We start from the raw sequence: 15,449 nt of genomic DNA, 5'->3' as shown, positions 1-15,449 counted from the left end.
GAAAGAAAGAAAGAAAGAAAGAAAGAAAGAAAGAAAGAGAGTGAAAGAAAGAAGAGATTGAAAGAAAGAAAGAAAAGAGAGAGAGAAAAAGAGAGACAGAGAAGGAGAGAGAGGGGAAGGGAGAGGGAGAGAGAAAGCTCACACTTCTCTCTCTCTAAAAGCCTTTCAGCATCAAAATCTGGTCAAAATCTGGTCACGTAGCAGAGAAAACTCACGCTGCTCCTAGAATCAAAAGTGAGGCCTGCTTCCCATCTGCCTGTGACAGCAGAAAGAGAGCCTGAGGGATGAGTCTTGGCTCTCCCTCATGCTCCTGACGTAAGTGGAAAGTCGCTGACAGACTGAAATGGAAGGGGCATTAGAAAGGTCCCCCACTCCAAAAAGCCATCACCAGCTGAGACCTGACCCTCTAAAACTACTGATTATTTTCTTTTGGCTTAAACATCACCTTCTGCCCTTTTAAAATTCAAATGTTCTTGGGTAGGGAAAAGCATTAAGTACCTAGCCCTTTAGTGAGAATGAGCTCACTTTTCTCTGTCCCTTGGAGGAGGGACCAGGGTAACATTCAGAGCTCTGGGCCCTGCTGGGAAGCAGCAAACAGAAATAAAGAGCCATCATTGAATCCTCACAGAATCCCTCTTTGTTCAAGATTCAGTTCAAGTACCACCTTCTCCATGAAGCTTTTCCTGATTTCCCCACCCCACCCAGCCATAAGGACTAGTATCCTCCCCCACAACTATCTTCTAATTAGCTACCTTGTGTTTATTTGTATTTATTCTCATTTGAGTTCATTCTGTGCATACTTATTGCCTCTATATATTTATTTTGCATATACCTATTGTAATTCTGTACATAATTATCTCCTTCCCACTCATTCTCGGTCCCTACACCACTACCCCAACAAAAAAAGAAAAACAAGATTCAAACCCAGATCCCTTGAAACTAAATCCAGCATTTTTTTCATCATACCATATTGTAACTGTCCATGTTCAGGTTCTAGTCCTGACCTACTTTGCTAGCCTAAAAAGTCAACTCAATAACCTCTCTTCCAGCTCAGAATCTATGGCCTTACATTCAGTGTTCCATTCATAATTTTGCCAAAGACTGACCCTATTCTTTTATTCCTTCAATTCCTATACAAATAAATCCAAGGAAAACAATAAATATAGACAGTCTACAATGCCCCTAGGTCTAGAGAGGTCCAAGGAACTGTATAGGAATAGATTTCTTTTATTCAGAGGGCTTCAAAGAAGCTCCCATAGGAAATGCCCATCACTGTTTCTATGGTGAGTATATCAAAAAAAGTAGATGGTTGGCCTCACCTCCTAAGACATCTGAAATCAATATCCCCAAAACACAAACATTTCAGCCTGGAATGTTATGTTCTTGAGCACTGCCTGGCAGGCCAGTTCTAATTATCAAGTCAAGATTTTAGAAAGGGGGTCCTTAACAGAGAGAAACCACCAAAATAATTTTGTACTTCAGCACTACAAGCCATAAAAAAACCTTAGTTTCCTCATCTATAAATGAACTGAACAAACTCCTTTCCCATTTTAAATGTCTCATCTTATTACTAGTTCCTGGATTTGAGACATAAGGGTCTAAAGACTGATTTCATTTCTTATAGTTGCTGGAGATGTTGAGCCTAAAAAAGAAGATTCAAAACATGATAAATGTCTACAGGAATTTTTAAGACTGCGTCTCCCTATTTCACCCACTCGTGGGCCCCATTCCACCCTAATGGACATGGGAGTTTTGACCAGTTCCATCTCCAAACTGGGCTGACTCACATGTACACTTTTTCAGCTTAGCTCACCACAGCTCAAAACTCCAGAGCCCAAAAGATCTTTCAGCCTCAGGCTCCCCCAATAGCAGGGATTATAGACAAACAGTACCACATGCAGATCTTCAAGATTTTAAAGGACTATCCGTTAAAAAAAAGAGAGAGATTATATGACGCTTTACTCCAGAAGGAAGAATAAGAAGCCACAGAGAGTTACAAAGAAACAAATTTGGTCTTGCTTTTAAGAAATAACTCCCTAATAATTAGAGCATCAACAAAAATGGAATGGGCTACTTCTGGAGATAATGAATTTCCTTCTCCCTGGAGATGTTCAAGCAAAAGAATAATGCCTGGTTATGCTGTAAAAGGATTGCTTTTCAGATATGAGTTGGACTAGACAGCCACTCAAGTCACTTGCAACTCTGAAATTCTATGACTCTATGAAATGGACTTTGGCTTGTGCTGACAGGCTTACAGAGAAGAATTACAGGCTCTACAAGGCACCGGTATGGAAAAACATCCATTGTCCCCAACAATTACCTTCCATTTTAACATTACAGCCAGGTTTCCTTCTCCTCCTCATTTAAGATGACCCCCTAGTTGCTTAGTAAAGAAAACTTTGCTGAATGAGAATTCAGTGGGAGAATCTGAAAAGTCAGGATCAACTTTGAACTGAAGCCTCTCTGGCTCTAAAAGCCCACCAGACACCTTTACTAACAGGTAGGCTGGCGGAGGGCCACTCCTATGGACTTTGGCTCCCCTGGCACACATTGGCAGAGTGGTACTCACCCACACTGCTGAGGGAACTGCTGCTCTCTGAATCCGAGGGCATGATGGACAAGACACTGTAAGTGGATCCTGGGAATGAAAGGGGAGACAAATTATTAGAACCCTAATTTGTCCCTCCTCCTGATGGCTTTTTGCCTCCCTCATCAGTTGACCAGAGTATAACCAATCGGATCAGTCACTGTTTCTACCTGCTCACCACCGACATCCTCTTTAACCCCTTGCAATCTGGCTTCCACTCCCACTATTTCTCCAAAACCATTCTCTCTCCAACATCACCAATCAAATCTCCTAATCATTATCACCAAACCCAGAACCCTTTTCTCCATCTTCACCCTCCTTGAGCCTTGAGTATTTAATAATCCTCTCCTTCTGGAGACACTCTTCTGCCCCACCAGCCAGAGAATTAACCTGATTATTCCTACCTGTCTGTCTGCTCCCACTTTGCTTCTCAGGTCTACTGCTTTTTTCATGTCTAAGATTCTAGCATGATCCCTCTTATCACCCCGCATTCTCTCCTTTGGCAACCTCCTCCAGTCTGAAAACTTCAAGGATCAGTCCTAAGTCATTCAGCTTCTTCTTTCCACCAGAGTCCTAAAATGTAGTCCTCTCTATGAGACACCTGTCTCTGCCTGGATGTAAGATGGGCAGCTCATGTTAGGAATGCAAAGCAGGACCCTGGACTAGAAGTAATAAAGAGACCCAATTTTCACAACAGCTCTACCCTAAACTGGGATGTACATTCTCCTACAGATAAGTCACCTCTCAGAGCAGACGTTCTTAATCTTTTTTATGCCACAGACACCTTTGGGCAGAATCTGGTGAAACGCATGGACTCCTCAGAATGTTTTTAAATGCACAAAATAAAATACACAGAATTACCAAGAAAACCAATCATATGGATATAGCAAATAGTAATAAAACAAATTTGCAGACCTCAGGATAATAACGTCTTTCTTAGAGCCTGTTTCTTCAACTGTACAGGGAGAGCCTGGAAATGCAATAAGTGGATGGAACTTCTCATAAAATGTTGGTACTACTTCTAGCAATTAGATGGCAGAGTGGATAAAAGCACTGGGTCTAAAATCAGGAAGACTTTAATTCAAATCCTGCCTTAGATAGTTCCTAGTCGTGAGACTTTGGGTAAGTCACTTCACCACTGTCTGCCTCAGTTTCCTCAATCTGCAAAACAGGATTAATAACAGCTTGATCTCAGGGTTGTTATGAAAATCAAATGAGATAATATTTATAAAGCACTTAGCACAATTTATGGCACATAGTAGGCATTTAAGAAGTGCTTGTTTCCATCCTAAAATGAGGGTATTGCTCCAGATGATCCCCAGTATTGAACACTATAAATCCATGTCCAAAACCAAATTTACCTCCACCTCCCAAAGAAATCAATCTCCTTCTTCTGAAAATGTAAGAACCACACATACCCTGTCTCACTTCAAAAACTCCGGCTTAGCATTAGGGGTTTTTAATTCATTTCTCTACCTTTTAACGCACAGTTGTAATTTACTCAAACACTAATCTGTATGAAAGGGGTTCTCCCAATGAGATATTTTCTTCAAGGTGAGGCTGTACCTGCCATTCTGTGAAACAGTTCAGAACATGAAAATTCAAATAATTCCACAATCACTTTTTTCTAAATCTGTTCTGAAAAGGCTCTTTTTTTTAAAAAAAAAAACTCTTACCTTCTGTTCTAGTATCAATTCTAAGACAGAAGAGTAGCAAGGACGAGGCAATTGGTTAAGTGACTTTCCCAGGGTCACTTTTAAAATAAGAAGCCAAAACACTATGGCAATAGCAGGGAGCATCCTCAATCAGCACAGTAACTGGCATTCATGTTGGCAAAGGATTTGATAATCATTACCTCTCTCAAGCCTCACTACAGGTTTAAAGGATGTAAGCTACCCCATTTATTAGCAATATTTTAGAAATGTCAGAAGGGCTTGATGAATGACTGTCCAAGATCAGACAGTCAGGATAGCCAGCACATGCTAGAAGTGGGATTTGAATTGAAGTCTTTCTGACTTCAAAAAGATGCCAGCCTACAATTTGGGTGGAGGGGAAAGAGTAGTACAGGGAGAGAGTTCCTTCGCTGACTTGTTTTCCAAAGTCTCTTTACTAGAAAAATGGAAATAAAATAAATAACACAAAAACATCCCCCCCATGAACAAAATTTTGCTAGCCCAATTGGAATGGGAAATAGGAATGTGGCTATCAACTTCACTTTTCAAATGATTTGTTGCCTTTCTCATTATTCACATGCAGAAAGCACTCTTCTTTCAGTAAACCACCTTTTTCTTTCAAGTGATCCAAATTCCCTTCTTGTTCCCCCTTCACCACACACTCCACAGCTCAATGAACTTGATAAATAAATAGCCCTCTTTCAAATTTGTGTACCACATTGCTTAGATGTATGACCTTGGGCAAGTCATTTAACCCTCAATGCCTAGCCCTTACTTCTCCCTCTTCTGCCTGGGAACCTAATACACAATATTGATTCTAAGATGGAAGATGAGGGTTTTTAAATAAATAAATACCCCTCTCTTTTATCTCCCACTTCCTACCTCACTGCTTTCACTCCCTCACACTGAGATGTCTGAGATACAATTTACAACCAACAAATTTTCCTGCTTTTCAGACCTAAGAGTTCATTCTACTCCCCAGGGCCATGGAGCAGTGTGACCATTCCTTGTCTATCTGAATTTCTGTGAGCCAACCAAAGCTAATCCTCTGAAAGGGGTCCCATTAACTGATGGGAGGGAGGAGGAGAGAGAAGGATGAAAACTGGAAAGGGCCCAGTTTTTTGCAATGTTCCCAGCGCCTTAGATGTCAAGAGAACAACAGCCCACGGAAGACACACGAGTGTTCTGTCATGCTTTCTCTCTATGGCTAATCTTTTCTTAGAAGCCCTGTGGTCAGGCTGTCGGGAAGAGAAAGAGTCATTCCTTCTCCTAAGTCACAGGACATTCCAAAAAATTTATAGCAAAGGGGGGAAGGAGAAAGGGAGGAGAAGGGCATCAAGATGACTTATCTTTTCTTCTTCTCAGGTGTTTCCCAATCCATTACAAAGACCACTTGGGACTCCACATGAACAAGTTAACATGGAAAGTAAGCTGCTATTGTGGGAGGATAGGCACACTGATTCACTGGTAATGGAGCTGTGATCTAACCATTCCAGAAAGCAATTTGGAATCATCCCCTAAAACTCGATCAGCTCTCTATACTCATGACCCAGCAATACCAGGACCAGACACGTACCCCAGAGAAGTCAAAGACAAAGAGAATGATCTCACATGGGGAAAAATATTCATAGCTAGAAACAAAGTAGACAGCCATCAATTATATGTATATATCCTAAAGTTCAACAGAATTAAAAGATTATAGATTTTAAGCTAGGAGGGATTTCCCCTTCCGAGAGAGACTACAAATTTGAAATTTTCTAAATAAACCTGAAAATGCAAGCAATAATAATATTGATATAGCCTTATTAAGTAAAGTATTTCCCCTAATATTTTCTCACCAATATGCTAGATCTTATTCTCCTTGCCTTCCAGATGAAGAAACTAAGGCAAGGAGAGATTAAGAGACTTCCCTGGGGTCACCCAGCAAGTAAGTGTTACAAGAGGGTTGAATCCAGCTAATCCTGAATCCCCCAACAGCAGTATTTTTTTCCACCAGAGCACACTGACTCCTCTTGCCTCCTCACTCTAAACTCCTCCACCAGAACTGGGGCACAGATATGTAGGGCGTGCCTGCAAGAAGCTTAGAGTCCAGTAAGGAAAAGTCAAAATAACCTTTATGAAATAGAAAAAGAGCAAATGAATATGATACCCTCCCTCTAGGCTTGAACTAATACAAAGAATTTCTCAAAAGTCATTATGGTTTAAGGCTTTAAATCACAGCACATCAAACTCCAAAGAAACCTCAGCATTTTAGTTCCACACTCTTATTTTGCAAATGAAGAAACTGAGATCTAAAAATCAAGGATGGGGCTGTACTAGATCTCCAAAGTCCTCCTTTCCATCTTGGAATGGATATTTAAATTAGGTCTGAAAGGATTAAATGAAGATGATCTGAATAATCAGAAAAGGAATCCAGCTCATAAAATGTGCTATTCCCACTGTGGAAAAATCGAATCTTCATCTATCCAGAGTTCTTAACCTAGGTTCAAAGAAAACTTTTTTTTAAACCATTTTGATAACTATATTTCAACATAATTGGTTTCCTTTGTAGTCCTAGATATTTTATTTTTATGCATTTAAAAACATTATTCTAAGAAAAAGTCAAAAGGCTTCACCAGATTGCCAAAGAATTCCATGATATGCATTCAGTTAAGAACTCATTGTCTCAATGATAATTTCAGCAATGAAGAGTCTTAACAGATAACCTCCTCTACCACAGGACACAACAACTTGGTTCTACACAATCACTACTACGTAGTCTCTCCAAAAAGAGCCTTTAGAGACCTCCTGCTTCTCCTCATCTCCATTTGTAAGAATATGTATTAATTGTCTACTGTGTGTTGGGCATAGGGCTAAGTCTAGGAAAGTAACCTTTCCAACCAGGAAAGTGAGAGAGGCTGAGATCATTAACCCCAATTCACAGGAAGCAAAATAAAGAGCTAAAGAAGAACTTGCCTTGGGTCATGCAACTAGTAGGTGGCTAAATCACAGTTCTGGACCCCTTTCCAATACAATTTTGCTAAGAGTCCCAAAAGTTAGGGGAAAAAAAAATCTACAGCATTTTGAAAGAAGCCAGAACTTTCTATCTAACCAACAGGTTTTATTCACTTGACCCAATGGGATTAACAGGAACATTATTCCATATTCCCTCCCCCCTTCCCCTTGGTGAAGGGTTCTAGGTACTAATAAGAGATGCAAACTGGGAGCTCCTCAAAATCCAGATGAACTATTATTGTTCCCTCCCAAAAGAGAGGTAATTGTGAATTACTCAAAACTTTTATGAATTACTCAAACTTGAGAAGGAAAGGTGGGAATCAAAGGGGAAAGGATTTACTAGGGCTAAAGCCAGATCTGCCACAGACTTACCCTTGGATCTTCCACAAGCCTATGGAGCTCAGTTTACCCATCTGTAAATTGGGTGGGTAGGATTAGGTAATTTCTACAGTTCCTTCCTAGCTCATTCTGTGACTGACAAGAATCTTAGGAAGGACAACTACTGAAGCAATAAATGAGCTCTGGGCAAAGCTCCACCCAATCCAACAGCACCTCCTTAATGGTACACCCTTTGTCTACATTTCCAGATTCCTTAAAAAAAAAAAATCACCCGGGGCTGTAAAAATCTAGAACTGAACAAAAGATCCTTCAAGATTAAACACTGAGATGACTACTTTGAAGAAGGGAGGCTCACAGCAATATCCAAAACATGGATGGAAATCAACAGATTCAGCTTGGAGCCATTTGTTCCCTGAAAAGCTATATGAAAGCTTAATTTTTATAAGTAAAATTTTATTTGACAAAAAATTAGGGCTAGGTAATCCTTTTTAGAAAGATTTTTAGAATCCTTTTACAGTGCTAATAATCACTCACTAAGTGACTTCACTAGGTAGCCAGAGCAGATAGAGCACCAAGCCTGGAGTCAGGAAAATTCATCTTCATGAGTTCAAATCCAGCCTCAGAAACCAGTTATGTAATCCTGGGCAAGTCACTGAATCCTATTTGCCTCAGTTTCCTCATCTGTAAATGAGCTGAAGAAAAAATGGCAAATCACTTTAATATCTTGCCAAGAAAACCCCAAATAGAAAAAGAAAAAAAAGATTGTAAAATGTCATAAACCAATTATTAAAACTATCTACCTTTGGAAAAAATATTTCATTAATTGATTAAAACCCCAAATGCAGTCATAAAGAATAGACACAACTGGAATGACTCAACAACAAAAGGTGCCTTCCACAAATTGAGATATTTCTTTAAAATATGAAGTTTTCTTAAAATGGAAGCACAATTAAATTAAATCCACAGAAAATGTCAATCATCCTTAGCACAGTGCCTGGAACATAGTAACACTGAATAAATGTTTATTGATTGATATTTCCCATAAAAGTCAAAGTCATAGATCTAACACCAATTATGCGACCTTGAGCAGCTCACAGATTTGGGGCTCAAAGAGCCTTTAGGGAACACTTGGTCTATAAGCTTAAGCTTTTATTTTACAAGGGAGGTAACTGAGGTTCAGAGAAGTTGATGAGATTTATCTAACAGCACTTATGTGCCAGGCCAGGTGCTAAGAGGTAGGAATATAAAGAAAGGAATTAAAAAAAAAAGTCCCTGCCCTCAAGGAGCTCCAATCTAATAAAAGGAGTGACTATGTATAAATAAACTATATAAGGATAAATTGTAGGATTGTAGGAAGTCTCAGAGGGAAGGCACTAAATTAAGAAGGATTAAAAATGGCTTCTTGCAGAAGATAATGGAGACTTGCAGGAAACTAAATAATCTATGGGAGATGAAGGGAAATGGTGCAGTGGATAGAGCACAAGGTCTGGGGTCATGAAAACCTGAATTCAAATATAGCCTTAGACACTTACTAGCTGTGTGACCCTAGTCAAGTCACTTTACCCTGTTTGCCTCAGTTTCCTCATCTATAAAATGAGCTGGAAAAGAAAATGGTAAATCATTTCAGTGTCTTTAACAAGAAAATCCCAAATGAGCCTCACAAAAAATTAGAAACAATTAAACAAAAGGTAAAGATGAGGAGGGAAGGCATTCAATGGATGAGGGACAAGCTCTATAGTAAACACAGATGGATTTGAACAAAGGTCTTCTAATTTCAAATCTTTTTCTTGTTATTGTTTATTGATGAGTTTTGTTTTTACGTGACATTTTCAGGCAATCTCTCCTGGCAAAGTAAAACAACGAATTAAAACTAACAATACAATGACCTCATCTAAAAGTACAAACAACATTCTACATCAATAAAACACATCTCTCCCTATTTTTTTAACCCCTTACCTTCCGTTTTAAAATGGATGCATATATCAGTTTCAAAGAAGAAGATGTTAAGGGCTAGCTAGGCAATAAGGGTTAAGTGACTTGCCCAGGACCACATGGCTGGGAAGTGTCTAAGGTCATATTTAAACCCAACGCCTCCCATTCTCTAGGCCTGGTGCTCTATCCACCAAGCCACCAAACTGCCCCACTTCTATTTTTTTTTTTTAATTAACATTAATTTATTTTTTTTCTCCCACCCCATTTAAAAAAAAAAGAAAAAGAAACAAATTCCTAGTAATAGATATGCATAGTCAAGCAAAACAAATTCCCTCACTGGCTATATTTAAAAAAAAAATCACTGTCTTATGCTGTACCCTAACTGTCACCTGTCAGAAAGTCACTAATCCTTTGGAATCACCAATGGTCAGTGATCATAGTTCTTTCCAGGTTGTTTATCTTTACAATGTTGTTTTACTGCATAAGTTGATCTCCTGGTTCTATTCATTCAATTCTTCATCGGTTTATAAAAGTCTTTCTACAACTTTAAGATCATCTAATTTTTTCATTTCTTAGAGCACAATAGTATTCCTCACCTTCATATAGCACAACTTATTCAGCCATTCCTCTAATGATGGGCATTTCTTTACTTCAGTTTTTTGTGACCATAACAAAGAGCTGTTTTATGTGTTTTTAACCAAACGACCTTTTCCTTTATCTTTCAAAGTGTCACTCAGGATAAAACTAGTTGAGATACTGCAGGAGTTTGTAGAAAACCTACCACTCCCTCCATCCCTTTCAAGTCCCTTTTGAAGCTTTTAAAATGGCCAGTCTAAACCAACAAACATTTACTAACCTCCTAAATCCAGGGAACCACCCATCTTTCCAGTCATGCTGGAGTCCTCACTCTCACTCACCCCACATAGCAAATTACTTGCCCAGTCTTTTTGCTTGTGCCTCCACAACACCTCTCACACAGAGTGCCTCCTCTCTACTTCCACACCCTATAGAGTTGGGGTCCTCATCACCTCTCTCCTGGAAAACTACGTCCTAATTGGTCTCTCTCCCTCAAGCCTATCCCCTCTTCTCCTCTACCAAGCTACCAAAACGATATTCCTAAAACACATCTGGCCATACCTCTCCCTCCCCTCTTTAATAACTCCAGTGGCTCCCTCCTACTTCAGGGATCAAAGATGATCTCTTCTGTTGGGCATCCAAAGTCCTTCCCAACCTTGCTCTAACCTACTTTTCCAGCCTCCCCTCCAGTATTATCCCCCTGCAAGCCTAGCCAAACTGACTTTCTTGCTATTCCTCACTAGAAGTTCCATTTCCTGTCTCCTGATACCTTCAGTATCACTGGAATTTCTAGTTTTCTTCATAGCCCCATTCAAAGTACCAATCAGTCAACTCAAATGTCTAAAGAACTTAGGGTATAGAGAAAAGTGTAATTTTGTTGTTAACTATGTCTTTTTTTTATTGAAAGACTTTTTATAATTTTGCTTTTAAAATTTCTATTGAAAAGAATTTGCAAATTGTACATTTAGTTTAATAAAGTACTTTAAGCACACACACACACACAAAAAGAATTTAGGGTACACTGGGCACTGGGTAAGTACTAGGGAAATAAAGAAAAAATCAAGACGGTCATCTTCTGCTTATCCTATATTAGAAGCTTTACCTCCAATTCTTTTGGGGGAGAAGGCAAAAAAGGATTAAATGACTTGCCCAGGATCACACAGCTAGTAAGGCAGAAGTTGATAGGAATTTAGCTCAATCCACTATCCACCTGGCTGCTCCCACTTTACCCCCACTTCAAGGGCTACCCCAGCACAGTGCCTGGTACACAAGAACTTAATAAATCCTTGTTAAATAATTTAAAAATGACTATTTCCTCCCCTCTTCTTCACAGAACAGAAGCTCCTTGAGAACAAGTACTCTCCCCTAGCACAGTGCTGACCTGCAGCAGCTGCTGACTAATACACTCAAGGCTCCCAGACACAAAAACAAAAGGATAAATACTCCTAGCCCTAAAGGAGTTCCTATTCTCCGGGAGGGGGGACACAACCTGTACTAAGATAATCCGTAGAAAGACAGGGACTTGGACCTAAGATTTTATTGGTGTAGAGAACTCCCAGGCCAGGAGTCTGCCTCTCTCAAGGCAGACTGGGAGCTCCCTGCAACTTTTAGTCTCATGGGGAACACTGAGAAGAAAGTCCCAACATTTGTCCAGTATGTGTCTAAAAGAGGGATTTGAACCCAGGTCTTTACTCTATCCCTTTTGTAAAATACCAGATAATTGGAGAAGAAAGAGAAAGCCCTCCTTCCCAGGGTTACCAGGAGAGGCTTCCCCGAGGTGATAGCCTTGGGGCTGGACCTTGAAGACAAGATAAGGATTCTGGGAGGCAGAGAGTACATTCCAGGCCTGAGGGAGAGTCAGAACTAGAAAGAGAATGGAACACAAAATTGAGGGTACAGTAAGTAGGTTTGTTTGAAGGGGTATAAAGTGAATAAAGGTGAATAATATACAAAAGAATAGACATAATTTCTTTTTTAAATATATAATTTAAAATTAGAAATTCAAATTTTAAAATATACATTTCTTTTTAAAACAAAGCTATTCAGAGTAGTTTAATGGATTGAGAGTCAGGCCTGGAAAATGGAGGTCCTGGGTTCAAATTTGATCTCAGAAACTTCCTAGCTAGATGACCCTGGGCAAGTCACTTAATTCTTATTGACTGGCCCATATCACTCTTTTGCCTTGGAACCCATACACAGTATTGATTTTAAGATAGAAAATAAGGGTGGGGTTTTTTAAATAAAAAATTAAAAGAAGCTATAAATATAAATTATAAGAAAATTTTAAAAAATTTAAAACTATGAATAAAATTAGGAGAAACAGATATTTTTTTTTAATTGGTCAGAAAATGTCAAGGAGTACAGGCATACTTTACATAACACTGACCCAAGCAGAATCTTTTGAATGAATGCAACTAATATATTTTCAAACCTTTCAAATCTTTTGAGACATAAATTAGTTTGAGCAATCCTGCCTACCAGGGCCATACTGTTTATTACACACATATAAACACTTCCTTAGGAACTAGGCTGGCTATCACATGTTCCTGGAACAAAAACATTAGATGGGGTATACCTATTTTTTTCCTTTGAAACTTCCCCAGAGTGATTTCAAAAGAAGCACACCCTCTCCAAAAGCCAACAAAAAACAAAAGGTTAATTAATAATCACGTGGCTTTAAAATAAAGACACTCCCCCCCAAAAATATGACTGGGACAACTAACTCTCTCCTCACACACTAGGCAGGAAAAGTGAAAGTCTGTCCAACTTCTTTACAATAAAAATCAACAGATTGTAGCAAATACTGGAGTTCATCTTCGAAACGTCATTTAGTCATTTAACAGAAGTCAAAAATGGATTCTAGGGACAGATTTGGAAATGGAAGGGCCCTTCGAGGACATCCAGGACAACCTGGTTCCTTCCTGTTACAGATGACGGAACTAAGGCTGAGTCCAATGATTTGCCCAGGCTCGCACAGGAAGTAAACAAGAAAGCTAAGATTGAACCCAATTTTTCTGACTCCAAATAAGTTTTTTTTTTTGGCAAATAAGCTCTCTTTTTAATTTATGTTTTCCAATTACAGGTAAAACTTTTTACCTTTTTTTTTAAATTTAGAATTCTAAATTCTCTCTTTCTCCCTCCCCCCTTACTCTCCTCCTGTCTGAGAAGGCAAACAATTTGGTATTGGTTATACATGTGCAGTCATGCAAAACATATTTCCATATTAGTCATGTTGCAAAAGAAAACAGAGACTCAAAAAAATTTTTTTAAAGAAAAACAAATAAAGTAAAAAGAAGTATGCTTCCATTTGCATTCAGACTCCATCAGTTCGTTCTCGGGAGGTAAATAGCATTTTTCATCCTCAGTCCTTCAGAATTGTGAAGATCATTATATTGCTAAGAATGCATTTACAGTTGATCATCATGCAATATGGCTGTTATGGTGCATAGTGGTATTCTGGTTCTGCTCGTTTCACTTTGCATCACTTTCTATGACTTTCCAAGTTTTTCTGAAAGTATCCTTTTCATCATTTCTTATGTCATAATAGTATCCCATCATAACCATATACCACAACTTGTTTAGCCATTTCCCAAATGAGGGGGAACCTCTCAACTTCCAATTCTTTGCCACAATAGAAAGAACTACTATAAATATTTTTGTAAATATAGGTCCTTTTCCCCTTTTTTCCCTTTAAATCTCTGATGTGGGTCAAAAGGTATGCACAATTTCATAAGCTTTGGGGCATGGTTAATTGCTCACCTGAGTAGCTGGATCAGTTTACAACTCCACCAACATTGCATTAGTATCCTTTCTTTATTTCCCAATTTTCTGCTTTCCTACTAATCTTGGCTGCATTGGTTTTGTTTTTGCAAAACTTTTTAATTTAATGTAATCAAAATTATCCATTTTATATCTTATAATGCTCTCTGTCTCTAGTTTGCTCATAAATTCTTCCCTTATCCATTGATCTAACAGATAAAACTATTCAGTGTTCCTCTAATTTCTTATGATATCACCTTTTATGTCTAAATCATGTACTCATTTTGACCTTATCTTGGCACAGAGTATGAGATGCTGGTCTATACCTAGTTCTGCCAAACTGCTTTCCATTTTTCCCAGCAGTTTTTGTCATATAATAAGTTCTTTTCCCAAAAGTTTGGATCTTTGGGTTTATAAAACCCAAAGTTATAAAACACTAGATTACTACGGTCATTTGCTCCTATATATTGTATGCATAATTTGTTTCACTGGTCCACCACTCTATTTCTTAGCCAGTATCAAATTATTTTGATGATTGCTACTTTATAAAATAGTTTGAAAACTGGTACAGCTAAGTTACCTTCCTTCACATTTTTTTTCATTGATTCCCTTGATATTCTTGACATGTTCCTTCAGATGAATTCTATTTTTTTTTCTAGCTCTATAAAAGTTTTTGGTGGTATGGATGGTATGACACTAAATAAGTAAATTAATTGAAGTAGAACTGTAGTTTTATCATATTGGCTCAGCCTATCCATGAGTAATTTATATTTCTACAATTGTTTAAATCTGGCTTTATTTGTATGAAGTATTTTATAACTGTATTCATAACATTCCTGGGTTTACCTTGGCAGGTGGACTCCCAAGTACTTTATATTACCTACAGTTATTTTAAATGGAATTTCTCTTTCTATTTCTTGCTGCTGGATTCTGTTAGTAATACATAAAAATACTAATGATTTATGTGAATTTATTATATATTCTGCAATTTTGCTAAAGTTGTTAATTATTTCAACTAGTTTTTCAGTTGATTCTCTAAGATTCTCATAGGAACTCATTTAAATACATTTCTCTTGACACTATAATATATTTAGCTTGCCTCCATTACAAATATTTCCTCAGATAAAGGACTTAAATTCTGGGACTTTAAACAGCCACACCCTCTTCCATGCAGGCAGTCTCTTCACTCTGATGTTTATAGCTACACTTAATAACAACTTATATTTATATAGTACTTTATAAGTTTATTCCCCCTCAGGACAATCTCTATGAAATAAATTTTAAGGTGAATATTATTAGCCCAATTTTAAAGATGAGGACATTGAAGCTATATAGGAAAGTTAAATGCTTCCCCTAAAGCCCCAGAGCAAATAACTGGCTAGGGAGATTTAAACCTTTATTTCCATAAAAACAAAGAAGAAAAGATGGAAAGTAAGAAAGGAGAGATGAGAGAAGTAGGAAGTATGGGAAAAGGAGGAAGGGGAAGAAAAAGAAGGGACAGAAGGAAGGGAGGAAAGGGAGAGAGAAGGGAAGGGAAGGGAGAGAGAAGGGAGAGAGAAGGGAGAGAGAAGGGAAAGAGAAGGGAAGGG

At 38.4% G+C, this 15,449-nt stretch overlaps 1 protein-coding gene across 1 annotated transcript in view; it reads right to left on the bottom strand.

The window, feature by feature from the left end:
• Window positions 1-15,449, bottom strand: part of DLG5 (discs large MAGUK scaffold protein 5) — a 158,210-nt gene that overhangs the window by 86,367 nt on the left and 56,394 nt on the right. Inside the window, exon 2 of the mRNA XM_044660242.1 lies at window positions 2,570-2,638. Within this exon, the coding sequence (XP_044516177.1) occupies window positions 2,570-2,638 (69 nt within the window). The remainder of the gene's footprint in view (window positions 1-2,569; window positions 2,639-15,449) is intronic.

This window comes from Gracilinanus agilis, chromosome 2, assembly GCF_016433145.1.
Source record: "Gracilinanus agilis isolate LMUSP501 chromosome 2, AgileGrace, whole genome shotgun sequence".
In the NCBI taxonomy this organism is placed as follows: Eukaryota; Metazoa; Chordata; class Mammalia; order Didelphimorphia; family Didelphidae; genus Gracilinanus; species Gracilinanus agilis.
The sequence above is the reverse complement of the archived record's forward strand: the minus strand, read 5'-3'. Positions and strand labels throughout refer to the sequence as shown.